General features: G+C 42.7%; 1 protein-coding gene across 1 annotated transcript in view; it reads left to right on the forward strand.

Moving 5' to 3' along the window:
- Positions 1 to 19017, forward strand: part of fhod3b (formin homology 2 domain containing 3b) — a 281393-nt gene that overhangs the window by 197792 nt on the left and 64584 nt on the right. Inside the window, exon 6 of the mRNA XM_034175031.1 lies at positions 4402 to 4496. Within this exon, the coding sequence (XP_034030922.1) occupies positions 4402 to 4496 (95 nt within the window). The remainder of the gene's footprint in view (positions 1 to 4401; positions 4497 to 19017) is intronic.

Consider the following 19017-nt stretch of genomic DNA (forward strand, 5'->3'; position numbering starts at 1 on the left):
TTTATCATTTTTCTCTAAAATTCTGGAAAAAGTGGTGTCACGGCAGCTCATAGACTATCTTACTGAGAATAATCTCTTTGAGCCACTGCAGTCTGCTTTTAGAAACTATCATTCCACAGAGACAGCTCTCACTAAAGTGGTGAATGATCTTCTGCTTACAATGGATTCAGACACCACTACGGTTCTGTTGCTGTTAGATCTCAGTGCTGCATTTGATACAGTGGATCATCATATACTGCTTGATAGGCTGGAAAATCATTTTGGGATTACTGGGAGTGCCCTTGCATGGCTGACGTCATACTTGACCAGTCGTTCTCACTGTGTTTTGTACAGTAACACTACCTCTATCCTTAGTGACATGAAATTTTGGGTTCCACAGGGTCTGTCTTAGACCCCCTGCTTTTCTCCCTTTATATAGCACCCCTTGGGCACATATTGCGGCGTTTTGGGATTACCTTACACTGCTATGCAGATGATACTCAGTTATACATGCCGATAACTGCTGGTAATCTCGTTCACATAAAATCCTTAGAAGATTGCCTTGCAGCAGCGAGAAGTTGGATGTCTAGAAACGTCCTACTTTAAACTCTGATAAGACTGAAATGATGGTTCTTGGTCCAGTGAGACATCAGCATCAATTTGACCAGTTAACGCTCAGCCTCGGCTCATGTGTTGTCATACATCACACTGACAAAGTGAGGGACCTTGGAGTAATTTTTGATCCTTCGTTGTCCTTTGGCCTCCACATTAGAAATATTACTAGGACTGCTTTCTTCCACCTGCGAAATATAGCGAAGATTCGTCCCATCCTGTCTGTGACTGATGCTGAGACCCTGATCCATGCATTTATCTCTTCTAGATTGGACTACTGCAATGTTCTATTTTCTGGTCTACCGCAATCTAGCATTAGGGGTTTCCAATTGGTTCAAAATGCTGCAGCCAGACTTTTGACACAAAGCAGAAAGTTCGACCACATTACACTCATTTTGGCATCCCTTCACTGGCTTCCTGTCCCAGTCAGATCAGATTTTAAGGTTCTGCTACTAACCTATAAAATTATTCATGGACTGGCACCTCCCTACCTAGCTGACCTAATTAAACCTTACATACCGGCCCGGGTTTTACGTTCTCGGGGTGCAGGACTACTTTGTGTCCCTAAGGTGAATAAGAAGTCTGTGGGTCACAGAGCTTTCTCTTATCGTGCCCCTGTTCTGTGGAATGATCTCCCTGCGTCAATAAAACAGTCCGATTCTGGGAGATTTTCAAGTCCAGACTATAAGACGCACTTATTTTCCCTTTCATATGGCTAGCATACTGGTACAGTTTTGTTTTACACTTTTACTCTTTTAATTCTTGTTATTAGTAATTGGAGCGGCCGCGGCCTCAACTTTACCTAAATTCTGGGTCTTTTAGTGAAGTTTTGGGCTAGTGGCCAGTGATCACCTTAGTACTTCTCTGTTTTTCTTGTTGTTTAATGCTGGCAAATTATCCAGTATTTTTTGGCTTTCTGATGCCCGATTGTTTTTTTTCTCTCTAAGGTGCAGCTCCATCCAGAGATGGGAGTTGGTGTTCCTGTTGGCGACCCTCCTGTCCTGTGCGCCAATAGCATTTCTTGTATATTTGTCCGTTCTGTAATTTATGTTTGTAGCATGGCCCAAGCAGAGGGTCACCCCTTTGAGTCTGGTCTGCTTGAGGTTTCTTCCTCAGAGGAGTTTTTCCTTACCACTGTTGCTCTCTGGGGGTTGGTAAGGTTAGACCTTACCTGTGTGAAGCGCTTTGAGGCAACTCTGTTGTGATTTGGCACTATATAATAAATTAAAATAAAAAATAAATAAAATGATATCCGCTAACTGCTAATTATCAAAGCTAAATTCATTGTTAGTGGATTTGCTTTCAGCTAGCTTCAGAAACCATCAGTGACCAATTAGCTTCTGATAAAGCTAGTTCTGATACCTTTTAGTCCGCCAACGCTTTTTTACACAGGTAATGGTGAAAAATGTTTATAACCCTGTTGGCTCCTGTCTGCTATGTATTTTGCAGCAGTGAGGCAGCTAAGAGGAGCAGAGCTCAACTCTCCCTCAACAGAAGGGGCCTGGTTGCCAGGTTGCACAAAAAAAAAAGAAGTCATTACCCTTACAGCATACAGTGGTCCAGCTGTGAGGCTGAGATTCTTAAAAGGAAAGTGGGTTCGTCTTGTGGTTTTGATTTATAAGCCAAATGAATCCGGATAGTTTAATGACATTAATGTCAACTCTGTCATTTATACAACGTGAAAATATAACACATATCTTTTCATTTTAAAATAATGCACTAATTCTGAAGTTTTGTTAACACACACACAGAATTGCCAAACTGCATTATGGGTAAACTGAGCCTGCGATCACCGAATTGGTTGATTCATTTAACCAACACAAACTTAACATGTGTTGTTTTTTACAAATAATGCGTATATGTTAAATATTTTTTCATTTGTTAAAAAAGGGCATTTGCAAAACTGAAAACTGTTTAAGTTGTGATTCAGCCAGGCAGCAACAACCATGTGATATAACCAGGCATCATTCATACTGCCATCCAGTAGATGGCAGTGTTTCTATGCATTTTGACCCATCTACCGGCTGGTATATTACATACTGGCATATTATGTTACTATGCTTTTTACTTTTTACTCTTTTACTACGCTTTGTATCTTTTAATTCATTTTATTTTGTTTTCTGAGTTGTTTTTGTGTGAAGCACCTTGAGGCGACTCTGTGATATGGCGCTATATAAAGTGAATAAATTGAATTGAATTGAGGCTCAGTTTACCCATAATGCAGTTTAGCATCTGTATGTGTTAATATGTTCAAAACATCAGAATTCATGATTTTTTTTTATTAAAAGATATGTATTATATTTTCACTTTGTACAACGACAGACTTCACATTAATTAATTAAACTATCCAGATTAATTTGGTTTATGAATCAAAACCACAAGTCAAACCTGCTTTCCTTTTCAAGACGTCTGCCTCACGGCTGGACCTCTGTATGCTGTCAAGGTAAATGACGCTTCCCTACAGCAGCGAGCAAGGCACACAAAGACAGAAGCGCTGACTCATTGGCTGTGATGGTTTTGTGATTGCCCTTGTTTCTATCAAAGGAATTGCTGGTGTTTAAACTCTGTGTACCAGGGACAATACTGAAAGTTATCCATTAGCGGTTAGCTGTAGCTTCCGATAAATTGTTTTGGTAACTTTTCAGTTAGCTGATTAGCGGCTGGCAGAGCTACGTTTTTGGTTAGCTGTGCCCACCACTGGATTTAGGGTTGAAAAATGTCTTTGACCGTTAAGCTTTACTCACTATGCCAGTAAAAAAAATAAGTCAGCGGACTGAAAGTTAGCAGAACTAATGTAGCAGAAGCTAATTGGTCCGCTGATGGTTTTCAAAGTTAGTTGAAAAGCTAGGTTTTGCTAGCTAATCTGCGAACAAAAAAAGTTAGCTTTGCTAATTAGCTCTTGGCAATTAGTGGAGCTGTGCCCACCACTGATTATAAGCCACTAAACACAATGAGATCAGTGCTCATTAGAGTGCACACTTTGGTCCGTGTGAACCCTGTTGATACTTTAAACTGTCGCATAGACATGTTTGTCTACTTTGCTGCAGCGTGACCTTTGAGGACGTTGAAAACAAACAAGAAGGGCACTCAGAGTTCCGACCTCTGGAAAGGTCCAATAGTCCTGTTTTCTGTGATGTGCGTTTCCAGCCACATTTGTTCCCATACAGGGACTGATTTGAAATGAACCCATTATGAAAATGTTTTTTGTGCTGCATTAAATCAGATTAGATTAAATAGAACTCTATTAGTCCCTTGGGAAGACTCCCTCAGGAAATTTGAAGTTCCAGCAGCATTGTATAGCAGCACACAGGGTAAGAAGCACACAGAACATCAAAGTGAAAGTGGAAAAAAAAACTTGCAGAATACATAAATACAAGACATACTGATTGCTATTGGCTAGCTGGCTACTACTGTTCCTCTAATTCCCGTCCTCTGTTTTCCTGTTACTCCTCCTCTCCCTGAGTGAGGAGTTGTACAGTCAAGAGTCACAAATCAAACCATATTTCATAATGTTAAAGAAAGGTGGGGGGGGGGATTCTAGATCTACCCTTTGATCCAGGTCTGGTCCAAATTTCTGTTTTTTTTTTGGGGGGGGGGGACCAGAGCTGTGTGTGGAGGCCCAGTAAAAAGCAAACCGGATGAGATTATGAGGTTAAGTTTCACCTGCGGCAGTCACTCGCCTGTCGTTTATGATATTATACATCACAGAACACACACACGACTAGAGTATTTACTCTTTCAGTGAGACTTTCAGAATTCATCCACAGATCTATAACTTAGCTCCTTTTTCCTCACCATGTGTCTCTGCAGCTTTCGGCCAGATAATGCTGTACGTGGACGGGATGAATGGTCTCATATCTCACAGTGAAACTGTTCAGTGGCTCTACACGCTGGTCGGATCCAAGGTATAAAACAACACGAGCGCATTTTTCACTGAATCCCTGCCACAGCTGTGAAGTGCAAGAATAATCTCTGCAAACTCATATTGACACAAATTTGAAATGACTGTGGAGCAGACTGCTCTGACTGCTTTGTCATCATGCAGGAAATGTTCCTTTCGGTTTGAGTGTGGTCAAGTCTGCCCTCTAGTGGCCACATTGACTCATTTCTACCGTGAATGGCTTTGCTGTTATTGCTGAATATATTTGACTTGTAACTGTATTTGCAAAATGAAAGTATCCACTATGTTTTGAAACCATGTCTTTGAAACATTTAAATGCAGATTTGTTCGGTCTAACAATGGTACAGAAGAGTGGTTCTTGTCCAATCACAGTGTCATCTGCTTTTAAAAAGTCCACATTTTAGGCTGGCGGTGTGGTGAATTATTTCGGTTTGACACCTTGAAATAAAGCTGAAAGTCTGCACAAAGGTGGCAGCACTAGTTTAAAACAATTTTAAAACAGTTGAACCTCATTAAGACAAAGGTCTTAATGAGGTTCAACTGTTTTCATGATTTTATCATAGACATAAGTTGTATTATTTTATTGTTTTTAATTCTGTGCCTTCCCTTTTTTTGTTAAATCGATAATTACAAGTCATTTCAAAGGAAAAAAAATACCACACCAAGTACAACTTACTCACACGTTAAATATAGTTGTAAAGCTGCTGAATGACAGCATTTCATAATTACTAATGTACTGTTGCACTGTGCTGTTTGTTGTGTATGTCATTCAATGCGCATATTAAACAAATATGTAGGACTGCTTTTTTGCATTTGTGCAATATCTCTAAAATTAGAGGGGTCTTGTCTCAGAGTGATGCTGAAAAACTAATTCATGCATTTATTTCCTCTAGCCTGGACTACTGTAATTCATTATTATCAGGTTGTCCTAAACGTTCCCTAAAAAGCCTTCAGTTAATTCAAAATGCTGCAGCTAGAGTACTAACGGGGACTAGAAGGAGAAAGCATATTTCACCCATATTGGCCTCTCTTCCTTGGCTTCCTGTTAATTCTAGAATAGAATTTAAAATTCTTCTTACTTATAAGGTTTTGAATAATCAGGTCCCATCTTATCTTAGGGACCTCATAGTACCATATCACCCCAGTAGAGCGCTTCGCTCTCAGACTGCAGGCTTACTCGTAGTTCCTAGGGTTTTTAAGAGTAGAATGGGAGGCAGAGCCTTCAGCTTTCAGGCTCCTCTCCTCTGGAACCAGCTCCCAATTCGGATCAGGGAGACAGACACCCTCTCTACTTTTAAGATTAGGCTTAAAACTTTCCTTTTTGCTAAAGCTTATAGTTAGGGCTGGATCAGGTGACCCTGAACCATCCCTTAGTTATGCTGCTATAGACTTAGACTGCTGGGGGGTTCCCATGATGCACTGTGTGTTTCTTTGTCTTTTTGCTCTGTATGCACCACTCTGCATTTAATCATTAGTGATTGATCTCTGCTCCCCTCCACAGCATGTCTTTTTCCTGGTTCTCTCCCTCAGCCCCAACCAGTCCCAGCAGAAGACTGCCCCTCCCTGAGCCTGGTTCTGCTGGAGGTTTCTTCCTGTTAAAAGGGAGTTTTTCCTTCCCACTGTAGCCAAGTGCTTGCTCACAGGGAGTCGTTTTGACCGTTGGGGTTTTTCCGTAATTATTGTATGGCTTTGCCTTACAATATAAGGTGCCTTGGGGCAACTGTTTGTTGTGATTTGGCGCTATATAAATAAAATTGATTTTATTTTGATTTGTATGTGTACGGAGCATTATTGATGAATTCTTATAACTGTGCAACTTATTTATATACAACTCTGATTCTGTGGTCCCCTCTCAAAAGGGAAAGGGGGTGTGGCAACCAGCAGCTTTGCCGATGGTGAGTGAAAAGTTGCTTACTGTTGACTAGGGATGGGTATTGAGAAATGGTTCTTTTCGGGTATCATTAAGAAATTATTTGATCCACCGATATCAATAGCCTTTTTGCTTAACGATTCCCTTATCGGTCCTTCAGAGTGGCCGTTGTTTTTGAGGGTGTTTGTTGGAAAAATGATCATTTCTCTCCTTTGATTACAGACCCTGTAGCGGCTCTGTAATCAACCGTTTCTGCAGCGTGGCTCTGCTTTGATCCTTGAACCAACGAAGCAGTGCTTCAATCCACTGCGTTTGTTCATTGCTTCTCTCCTCTTAAGAAGCATCAGCTCCACTTCTTAACCCCTCTCAAAGCCATTAAAATATGTCAATCGTGAGTCACTTTGTGCGGATTAAAGTGACTAACTGGGACTCCTGTCTTGTGGCGAAAGAATCATCCTCTGTTGCTCCAAACACTGCGCTGCTCTCTATTGAATCTAGAGTGTGACTCACACTTTGAATCAAATTACACGTTTTCAAACGTTGTAATACAACCAATAAACTGCAATCGATCAGAATGTTTTTTTCCTCCCAAAATGAGACGTCCTGCAGTGACGTGCAGCAGCCCAAGACTGTATGGCTGCAGACCTGCAGGTGTCTGAGTTCAGCTCAGACGTATGGAGAGACTTTCATGCCATTAATGTCTGAAAGGAAATGCTTTGACAAAAACTACAGATGATGTTTCTATTTATGTCCAGAGATCAAGGATCCAGTGACCAATTTCATATTTATTTACTTTAAGACTCAATAAAATGTTGTTGACATAGAAAACCTGTAAAGCCTACTTGTAGTACACAGAAAATTCACGAGAGGTATCGATAAGGGAATCACTAAGGAATCGGATTGATAAGCGGAATCGATAATGGCATTGATAGCGATAAAATCTTCTCAATACCTATCCCTACTGTTTACCAGCCTGACTGGCTGACTCTGCAGGAGCTGAGTTGTCATTAGAGCAACGCTCATGTTCATCGTCGTCCTGGAAAATTTTCAGCATGCTTAAAATCTTCGACGTTCATGCTAAAACACTGTAAAGAGTTGAGCTCCGCTACCACTGTGTCATCTTTGCTGCTACACTGTTACTGCTCCGTTGTCCCCAGTCAGCATCTGCTGGCCAACATCGGAGGCTTGGATGCATCACCTTCTCTGGATCTTTTGGGCATGAAGAAATGTGAAGGAATATATCTTTCTCGAAGAGGCACCAGTACCAAGTGATGCAAATGGTGTCTCAAACACTGAGTTTACAATCAGACTCCACCAAGCTAACTACAGCTCTGTGGAGTGGGTGACCAATACACCCGCACTCCAATGGTGAAAGTTGAACTACATCCAACAGTAAATCAGTGGATTGTCGCTAAACGGCGCCCTCTGTTGAGCTACACTGACCTGTGTTGAAGATAGGAAATTTGGATTCCTGAAGCGAGCCTCTTCCAGCGCTTTTTCCCATGATTTTTCAGAATCTACTGCCAGCTTTAGCCACTTCATGTCACAGTGTGAACGGGCCCTAAAGCAACAGGCACAGAGATACTTTGTTTTCTTGGAGACCTGGAAATTTGTGTTTTTTAGAATGCATCCCTCAGTGTTTGCAGGACATTTTTTAGCTGTAACATTAGTATTTGATTTTAAGACTCCAGTTGAACTATAATTGTTTTTACTAAGGGAGGGGATATGTTCTCTTCTAATCGACTTTTAATTGCATCTTCTAAGACTTTTCATCATTTGGTGGCTCCTCACTGTGGAAAATAAAAGCACATTTCCTTCCACGAGTTGCATTTCAAATGTAATAGATTCTGTTTTCGGTGTACTTTCTTCTCTGTAGTTCCGCTTGGTGGTGAAAACGGCCTGAAGCTGCTGCTGGTGTTTGTGGAGTACACAGAGTCGAACGCCGCCCTGCTCATAAAGGCTGTGAATATTGTTGACGCTAAAAGAGGTGAGAGTTAAGCACAGCTTTACACATCCACACATGAAGAGCGAGGGGAAAAAAAAACCCTGGCTGGAAAGTGTTATTCCACTCCTTTTGCAGAGTAAATGCCAGTTTTGCACAGCTGGAAAAACATGAAGATTTTTTCTTCTTTTTCTATGTTTCTGTTAAATTAAGCATGAAATCTCTGGATTAGTTTAGTTTTTTTTTATTACAGTACATTTGATTTCATTTATTTGTTTGTTTTTAATTAGAATGTGAGGCTTCATTTTATGAATTCAAAAGTGTCCACAAATTTTCGCAATGTCTAAGCATGGTTGGACATGTGACACGACAAACTTTGCCTGTGTCTACGCTGCAGACTGCAGTTGTTTCAGGGTTTTCATCTTTGCTCCATCAGGTGAACCGATCCCGGTGGCCGTGTTGCTGTTCAGGTGGTCACAGATCAGTGTCTCACTGTCGTCAGATCAGGTGATCTGAACGGCTCCACAGTCACATGGGGAACGAAATGTAACCAAAAAAAAAAAAAGAAAGAAAACGAAAGGGCCGTATGGTGCTGGCCTACAACGAGGTTCAGTTACCTGCTCTGTTACACGTGAGCATCCAGCGGTGACTGAGCATCAGTTCGGAGGTGTCAGTTACCCCTCTGTGTCAGCAGTGTGATGTCACTGCTGCTGCTTAAAAAGTGTCTTGTGTGTCCCGGTGCCCTGACGAGGAGGAGAGCGATGTGACCCTCGTGGCAGGAGCGCACAGCTTTTCTTTTCTCACGTGCAGATCAGGTTGCCTTATAAAATGACCTGTTATGTTTTTCCTACGCCACTTTGGATCTCTCCAAGAATGCGATGACGCCATTTCTCTTACGGCAACCATGAGATGACGTTTTTACACTGTTTAATTGCCGTGTCTTGTTCAGTATGCACTTTTACACCAGGTTATTTAAACCGTAAACTGCACACGGGAGTAATCCCGACAGCACAGCTGTTTTCTTTAGGGCCTTTTCTTTTTTTATTTATTTATTTTATTTATTTTTAATGTGTCTCTTTAGGCACTAAACTGTGGTCCAACGTTATGGAGATTCTGGATGAAAAGGATGGAGTGGATACAGAACTGCTGGTGTATGCAATGACGCTCATCAATAAGGTCAGTGAAAACTACTTGATCATTGCTGCATTAAAGAGGAGCACCTTGCGATTACTAATAAATTTGGCATCACACAGTTTGCTCTTTAAGGCTTTCTCTGTCTCTGTCTTTCAAACCCCATGTTATTAAAATTTAAATTTTAATCTGGATATCTAGAGGAGATGACTATCAAGATGAAATTATAGTTTTATAAATATATATATTTATATAACTTCATGATGCTTACCCTGTGTTTACACATAATGATGACAAGTAACGAATGCCAAAATCTAAATTTGTAACCGAGGATCACGAATTTGAATTGAATGTGATGAGTCGGGTCAGAGGCTTCACACGCCGTCATGAACTATCGCAACCTCTCACCACATGTTACAAGTAATGGCACAAATCGCTGGCGATACTTCAGGAATTATCAGGCACGGTCACAAATATTGTCCCCATCTGCCTTGACACTTTCACAATGTTGCAGATGGGGTGAATTTGGTATTTATATGGTTCCACACACACACACCCCGCAGTCATTCTACCATCAGTTGCTGAACAGATCACATCGCTCCATATTGCTCCACGACATCCAGATGAATCCACAGCGAAAGAAGAACTTGTGATTGGCTGCTTAGTTGGGGTCTTTTCACAAAGTGGACTAGGAGACAGAGAGAGCCAGATGGAGGAAGCTCATGCTGTCATGGATGAAAACGAACTGAAGAAATCTGGTGCAGCAGGGTTTATATAATTTGTGAGCACACACGTAAGAGGAAAACAGTGATTCGTAGTGGCGTGCAGTGAAACATGATGCTGCGTGAAAGTGTGTGACAGTTCGTGTCAGTTCTTCACAGCTTTCGTGTCAGTTCATAACGACGCATGACAGTATGGGCTCCAAGAACCATCAAGAATACACTATGAATGCTGTCACGCTGTATTACGCATCACCACAAATCGACACGTTCAGTTGCGAAACTTCACGAATCGAGGGCGAGTTGTAACATTCGTGGAAATTTTTTTTTTAGCAGCCAAAACATCAATCCATCCATTTTCTTCAGCTTTATCCGGAGTCGGGTCGCGGGGGCAGCAGCTCAAGCAAAGCAGACCTGAAGAGGGCAAAGCACCTTTTTGCGGTCGAGAACCATGGCCTCGATTTGGAGGTGCTGATTTTCATCCCGGACGCTTCACACTCGGCTGCAAACCGCCCCAGTGCACGCTGAAGGTCCTGATTTGACGAAGCCAACAGAACCACATCGTCCGCAAACAGCAGAGACGAGATTCTGTTGTTCACAAACCAGACCCCCTCTACACCCTGGCTGTGCTACAAATTCTGTCCATAAAAATAATGAACAGAACCGGTGACAAAGGGCAGCCCTGGCGGAGGCCAACGTGCACTGGAAACAGGTTTGACTTACTACCGGCAATGCGAACCAAGCTCCTGCTGCGGTCTTACAGGGACCGGATAGCCCTTAGCAAAGGACCCCGGACCACGTACTTCTGGAGCACTCCCCACAGGGTGCTCCGAGGGACACGGTCGAATGCCTTCTCCAGATCCACATAACACATGTGGACTGGTTGGGCAAACTCCCATGAACCCTCGAGCACCCGATGGAGCGTGTAGAGCTGGTCCAGTGTGCCGCAACCAGGACGAAAACCACACTGCTCCTCCTGAATCCGAGGTTCAACCATCGGTCGAATTCTCCTCTCCAGTACTCTGGAATAGACTTTTACCTGGGAGCTGAGGAGTGTGATCCCCCTATAGTTGGAACACACCCTCCGGTCCCCCTTCTTAACAGAGGACCACCACCCCGGTCTGCCAATCCAGAGGCACTGTCCCGATCGCCACGCGATATTGCAGAGGCGTGTCAGCCAAGACAGCCCCACAACATCCAGAGACTTAAGGTACTCAGGACAGATTTCATCGACCCCAGGACCTTGCCACCGAGGAGCTTTCTAACCACCTCGGTGACTTCGACCTGGGTAATGGATGAGTCCCGCCTCCAAGTCCCCAGTCTCTGCTTCCTCTTCAAAAGACGTGACGATGGGATTGAGGAGATCCTCGAAGTACTCCTTCCACCGCCCAACAACATCCCCAGTCAGGGGTCAACAGCTCCCCACCCGCACCGTAAATAGTGCTGGTGGAGAGCTGCTTCCACCTCCTGAGGCGTCGGACGGTTTGCCAGAATCTCTTCGAGGCCGCCGATAGTCCTCCTCCATAGCCTCCCCGAACTCCTCCCAGACCCGAGTTTTTGCCTCTGCGACCGCACGGGCTGCGGCACGCTTGGCCTGCCGGTAACTGTCAGCTGCCTCTGGGGTTCCACCTACCAACAAAAATAAGTAGGACTCCTTCTTCAGCTTGATGGCATCCCTTACGTCCGGTGTCCACCACCGGGTTCGGGGATTGCCGCCATGACAGGCACCAGAGACCTTGCGACCACAGCTACGAGCAGCCGCATCGACAATGGAGGTGGAGAACATGGTCCACTCGGACTCCATGTCTCCAACCTCCCCCGGGGATCTGGGAGAAGCTCTCCCGGAGGTGGGAGTTGAAGACCTTGCTGACAGTGTGTCTCCCAGTCGTTCCCAGCAGACCCTCACGATACGTTTGGGCCTGCCAGGTCTTACCGGCTTCCTACCCTCCCTGCGGATCCAACTCACCACCAGGTGGTGATTAGTCGACAGCTCTGCCCCTCTCTTCACTCGAGTGTCCGAGGACACGTGGCCGAAGGTCAGATGATACGACTACAAAGTCGATCATCGACCTCCGGCTCAGGGTGTCCTGGTGCCACGTGCACTTATGGACACCCTTGTGCTCGAACATGGTGTTCGTGATGGACAAACTGTGACTAGCACAGAAGTCCAACAACTGAACACCACTCGGGTTCAGATCGGGGAGGCCGTGCTTCCCTATCACCCCCCTCCAGGTCTCACGACATGTGCTGTTAAGAACCCTATTCAGATGCGTTAAGTCATGTAACAAACGTCACGAATGACAGGAACATGGTATATGTAACACTTTGTACCTACGTGTAAACGCAGAGTTAATCTCATGAGGATGAGTTTGGTCTGAAACAATCTTGTTTGTCGTGTTTTTTTGTTTGTTTGTTTGTTTTGTAACTTGCCTGGAAAATGTGACTTGATTACACTTAAGAGAGAATACAAATAATAAAATGACTTTATTGGGGATTGTCAAGATAACATATCTGGCTTTAGATTACATTTGAGTACCTAATTTAAATAAAATGCCATCAGTTTCTCAGATGATCTCTTCCCACTGTCACAGTTTCTTTTCTCCCGCTGTCCTTGAACACGCCAAAGAGAAGGCACGGATCATGTTTTATGTAAGGTCTGCTTGTGTTTCAGACGCTGGCTGGACTCTCAGACCAGGACTCCTACTATGACATGGTGGACTGTCTGGAAGAGCAGGGCATTGAAACCATGTCCCAGAGACACCTGAGCAGGAAGGGCACTGACCTCGATCTCATAGAGCAGTTCAACATCTACGAGGTTCGAAAGCCAGAACCGTGACATCTTCTTGGGCATTAAACCAGCACATGTTCACGCTGGTTTTCATGTTGAACAGTTATCAGTAGACTGAAATGCACCAAAAAGCATGCATCTTTTAAAATCCATTTGTATTGATTCCTCAATGGCTGACAGACAACTCTGCGCCATGAGGACGGTGACGATGAAACCCAGCTGCCCCCTGTGGCCGTAAGGACCGCCGGCGGGTCAGCGTAGGTGGGAACGACGAGAGGCAAGGCCTGGAGAGAAGACGCAGCCGGCGACATTCTCTCCACAACAGCAGAGGTCATGCATCTGCCCCGGCGTCACCCAGCAGCCCTCACGCTCACCCCAGCAGCTTCCTGCCGTTAGCGGCCAACGTGTCGATGACATAAGTGAGAGGTGAGGGGAGGCGGGGCGAGGACAGAGACTCAAGAGAAAAATGTTTTTTAACAACTAAAATGTTTAAATCAGTACTAATTAACTATACTTCTGGACTAAGTTTAATTGATAAAAATAAGCTTAGTTAATTTAACTTTTCTGCATACCTAAAGTGGGATGTGAAGCAATATTTTTTTCTTTTTAATGTAATGTCTAAGCTCGGGCATTACTGGGTCTGTTTGGGGTTCTAGCTTTAAAATCAGGTCAGTTAAGATGAGAGAAGCCAAAAATATGAAAATAATTACAGCTCCTGTAGTTAGTAATCTTATCAAACACATAGGTTGTGATATCAATTTTGGCTAAAGGCAAAGAAAAGGTGAAAATGTACAAAAGAAAATACAATACGCATGAAGCAGTACAACTGAAGTGAGGGGGATCGGGTGAGAAAATAGTCATCAAAAAACTCGCTAGAATCCATCCCTGGAAATCAAAAACCAAAATCAGTGCCCCCCAGACCCCCTGTCAACAAAGCTCCATTTTCAGCAAAAAAGATCCCCCCAGTTGGTATTGAATGAAGTAAAAGCTGTCCCTTTAAAATGTGTTTATCCTGAAGTATGTAAATAATGTGCAGTCTTTCTATAATATGATGCTGCATTAGAAAAGTGAAATATAATCTTGTTCAGCAGGAGAACAAATTGCTGTTTTCTTAGCCATCTCCACCTTGTTTTACCTTAAGAACTAGGATGCGATCACACAAGTGTTTCTACAAAAAGGTAGATGGTGAACAGCTTATGAAAAAAAATTAGTCAGAAGATTTTTTTATTTTGCTTAAATCCCTGTAGCTCTTCTTTGAGTACAGACCAGCTACAGATGGCAAAATGTGGGTCTCCTGATACACCTTTAGTTGTGTTTTTTTAATTTATTCATTTATTTCATGGAATGGTGCTGCATCCTGCTCAGCTCGGTCTTCCTTGTTCAGCACTGCAGCAGTTCCTCACGTCTGCAGCGCAAAATTATTCAACCACATATTGGAAGAAGGTCCCTGCCTTACTGCACACTATTGTTCCACTGACGTTGTTTGTAAGTCATTAGGGTATTAAGCTGGTATTAAATTGTGTCAGTGCTGGCAGACTGGTATTACAGGCAGAAAATGGACACGTCCCCCTGTTGTTTTATGGGACGGGGTTTGAATTGAGTTTGGCAGCGGTGACTGCAGCGGGTCTGGCTGATGCAGTCTGTCTGGCTCTAATGGCCTGGGTAATTAGAATTACTGTTACTAAAAAACAAATGGAAAGTAACCCAAGAATAGGTCTTATGCACTTCATATATAGTAAAGAACTGCTTAATTGGCTCAAGTCATGAACTGCTCTTTTTTTTTTATAGGTGACAGACTGCATTCAGTTTAATGACAGACACACAGGTAATTGTGATATACCTTACTTACTAATGGGAAATGTTTTCATGATTGTTTATTCCTCCTACAAACAACACAAGGACACTCAGACAAGGTATACCTCAGACCCACAGTCCTCTTTAATTTGAAAACTCAAACCAAATTCCAATCCTTAATCAATTTTCGTGATCATTATCAGATCATTATCTAGTTCCATAAGTGTATCATATCATACCTATGGCTTCTGATCAATAAACTTTTGATCTGATTGCTGGAGCAGGTAGACAGATTGGATAAGTAGTTGGGCTACTAGTATGCAGACTAGGTTAGTCTGTGTCCTTGGACAACATACTTCATTTACATTGTTTCAGTCCATCCAGCTGTAAATGGGTACTGACCTCAGCTGTGGCAGTAACCTGCATCTGGTTGGCATCCTGTCCAGAGGGAGCTGTGGATAAGTGTGGGCACCTATACACCTTAGATCTTCTGTAAGGTTTACTTTTGTGATTGCTGAATTTGTGCCTGATCGCTCATTCATGATCCTGATCTTTGATCCTTATAGCTGAACTTAGATCCTGATTGCTGATTTCTTTTGATCCTGCAATTGTTTTGATTCCTGATTATCTTTCTTTTGATCTTGGCTGTATGATCAAAAGTACTAGAATCAGAGATCAAAGATCACAGGTAGCAGAAAGTAATTAGAATCAAAGTCAGCTTCTTTGATCTGCTCCTTGATCTGGATCAACACCAAACTTTAAGGGGCTTATGACCTATGACCTTGTAACTCTCTACCAGATTTCTTTGAAATGTGTTCATGTCCTGTTCATGACATTGACAAATGACATTGAAAACATAACCTCGATAGTCATAACTAGAGTGCATATCATTGCTAAGATCCAAAGCCAACCCGCTTACTTGTAGAAACAATTTCGATTTAGGCACATTCAGGATGAAATATATCCTGTAACCAGCAAAGTCAACAAGCAAGCAACAAGAAGCAAGACAAATAAATAAGAAAACCATAAATTTATTGTTTTTACTCATTTTTGAATGCTGATGATACAAGTTTCTACTGCGCCACGTGGACATGTTTAAAGGAAAAATGCAATGACACTGTGGAATTTCCTTGGGTCCCTGAATGGCAACCACCCAGGTAGAAAACTGGCCCATCTCCAGCAAGGTTAACCACGTATCTGCTCCAGCCAGGTGAAACATGGTCGACACTTTTGCCCTGTGCAGTCACTTGTTATTATCCAGGTCTCAAGGAAAGTATCAAGCATCAGCACACTAAAGACTTGGGTCTTTGTTCTCCATCACTATACACTTCTGTCCAGCGACATCAAGACTCCTCAGGTTCCAAGATGTTCCAACAATCATTATCATCCAAACAGACTTGGGAGAAAAATGTCACTTCTTTGTCATTAAGCAGTTATCCCTCTGCATATACAGTGAGGAAAATAAGTATTTGAACACCCTGCGATTTTGCAAGTTTTCCCACTTAGAAATCATGGAGGGGTCTGAAATTTTCATCTTAGGTGCATGTCCACTGTGAGAGACATAATCTAAAAAAAAAATTCTAAATCTAAAAAATTTGTAATAATTTATTTGTATGTTACAGCTGCAAATAAGTATTTGAACACCCGTGAAAATCAATGTTAATATTTGGTATAGTAGCCTTTGTTTGCAATTACAGAGGTCAGAAATTTCCTGTTGTTTTTCACCAGGTTTTCACACACTGCAGCAGGGATTTTGGTCCACTCCTCCATACAGATCTTCTCCAAATCTTTCAGGTTTGGAATTTCAGCTCCCTCCAAAGATTTTCTATTGAGTTCAGGTCTGGAGACTGGCCAGGTCACTCCAGGACCTTGAAATGCTTCTTACGGAGCCCTCCTTAGTTGCTCTGGCTGTGTGTTTGGGGTCATTGTCATGCTGGAAGACCCAGCCATGACCCATCTTCAATGCTCTTACTGAGGGAAGGAGGTTGTTTGCCAAAATCTCGCAATACATGACCCCATCCATCCTCCCTTCAATATGGTGCAGTCCTGTCGCCTTTGCAGAAGAGCACCCCCAGAGTATGATGTTTCCACCCCCATGCTTCACAGTTGAGATGATTTGCTTGGGGTTGTTCTCATCCTCTAAACATAGTAAGTGGAGTTGATTCCAAAAAGCTCAATTTTGGTCTCATTTGACCACATGACCTTCTCCCATGCCTCCTCTGGATCATTCAGATGGTCATTGGTGAACTTCAAACGGGCCTGGACATGTGCTGGCTTGAGCAGGAGGACCTTGCTGCCCTGCAGGATTTTAAACCATGACAGCATCATGTGTTACTAATGTAATCTTTGTGACTGTGGTCCCAGCTCTCTTCAGGTCATTGACCAGCTTCTCCTGTGTAGTTCTGAGCTTTCTCAGAATCATCCTTACTCCACAAAGTAAGATGTTGCATGGAATCCCAGACCGAGGGAGATTGACAGTCATCTTGCGTTTCTTCCACTTTCTAATAAATAATCATAACAGTTGTCGTCTTCTAACAAGCTGCTTGCCTGTTGTCCTGTAGTCCATCCCAGCCTTGTGCAGGTCTACAGTTTTGTCCCTGGTGTCCTTAGACAGCTCTTTGGTCTTGGCTATGGTGGACAGATTGGAGTGTGATTGATTGAGTGGGTGAACAGGTGTCTTTTATACAGGTAACAAGTTCAAACAGGTGCAATTAATAAAGGTAAAGAGTGCAGAATAAGAGGGCTTCTTAAAGAAAATTAACAGGTCTGTGAATTCTTGTTGCTGTGAAAACCAGCAACCAGAATTCTTGCTGGTTGGTAGGTGTTCAAATACTTATTTGCAGCAGTAACATACAAATAAATGATTAATTCTGATTTCTGGATTTTTTTTTTTTTTTTTTTTTTGATTATGTCTCTCACAGTGGACATGCACCTAAGATGAAAATTTCAGACCCCTCCATGATTCCTAAGTGGGAGAACTTGCAAAACCGCAGGGTGTTCAAATACTTATTTTCCTCACTGTACCAGTAAACTGGACGATCATCTGAAAATGTCTACAGTTGCCATTTACAAACTTATTTCATAACTAAACCGCTGATGGACATTTTATCAAAACTGTCACTTTTATTTTGAGATTTTCATTATATGAACATCTCAATATTGGCGCTACAGTAAGTGGAGATGAGATGAATCCATAGATCAACACTCACCTCTCACTCATGTCTTACATGCTGAAGATACAGCTTCGATGATTTATCTTAGCAAATGGAATATTGGAACTAGAATGTACACAAAATGTGGTAAAGGAGATTGATGTGGGCGGCGGTGCAGGGCAGCACCATTAGTAACTGAGAGACAAACTCTGAATCGATTTAGATAAGACGCTGTGAGTTGCACGGTTGGATTGGAGTTTTGGCCCTTTTGCCTAAAGTCTGGGTAAAAGAAATGTTGCGTGCTTACAGACAGCTTGGCTGACCCAGTTTTAATGAATTCCAAGATGTAAATGAAACCAAGAGGCAGTATGTTGAAAAGTAGAGTAGTAGGCAGGTTTGTAGAAGTGCGTGGTTCATGTCTTACATTAATAGATACGGCGTTTTTTGGATTTTTTTTTTTTACTACTCAATGGTTCATGTTGGTGCTGCCACCCAAACCTCAGAGTGTTTCTCACCTCGACAGCGGTCAGGAGCACCCTTTCCTGCACATTCCTGGCTCTGTGGAAGATAATTACTGTGGTTTTTGAGAGGGAGAGGCCCTGAAACAAGACTTCCACCAGTCCTTATATGAAGCCGAAATTTTACATCTTCCAAACTAAGGGATGGAAGAGTTCTCTTTCAGTCTGCTCACACAGTTCAAGTGTCTGCTGTAATTATATTTACTTCTCAAGCTGGTGTGGGTTAAATCATGAAAGAAATGGAAGTGTGAGAATGAGTTACAGATGCCAGGCTGCTCATTGAAAACTTCCAAGTTCTTTTATGCTAAATCATTCTTTTTGGGGTATTTTTCCATAATGACTTGCATTTTAGATTCTAATCACTGCACTTTGAAGGCAGCTCTTTGTATGCCAGCATCTCCTTACGTGACATACATGCAGAGAGACGTAGCTGTGTTATTGTTGTACTTTGTGTGAGGTATTGTAAAGCTACTCATGATTACTTGAATGGAGGCCCACATTTTTGGCCCTAGATCAGTGTCTGAAGTGGAGGGTGTCCTATGCAGACTTGGGACTCACATGCTCTTCTAATTAACCTCTTACCAGTGTTATTGATGACACCTGGAGTGTTT

Source organism: Thalassophryne amazonica, chromosome 7 (genome assembly GCF_902500255.1).
Source record: "Thalassophryne amazonica chromosome 7, fThaAma1.1, whole genome shotgun sequence".
NCBI classification, from domain to species: domain Eukaryota; kingdom Metazoa; phylum Chordata; class Actinopteri; order Batrachoidiformes; family Batrachoididae; genus Thalassophryne; species Thalassophryne amazonica.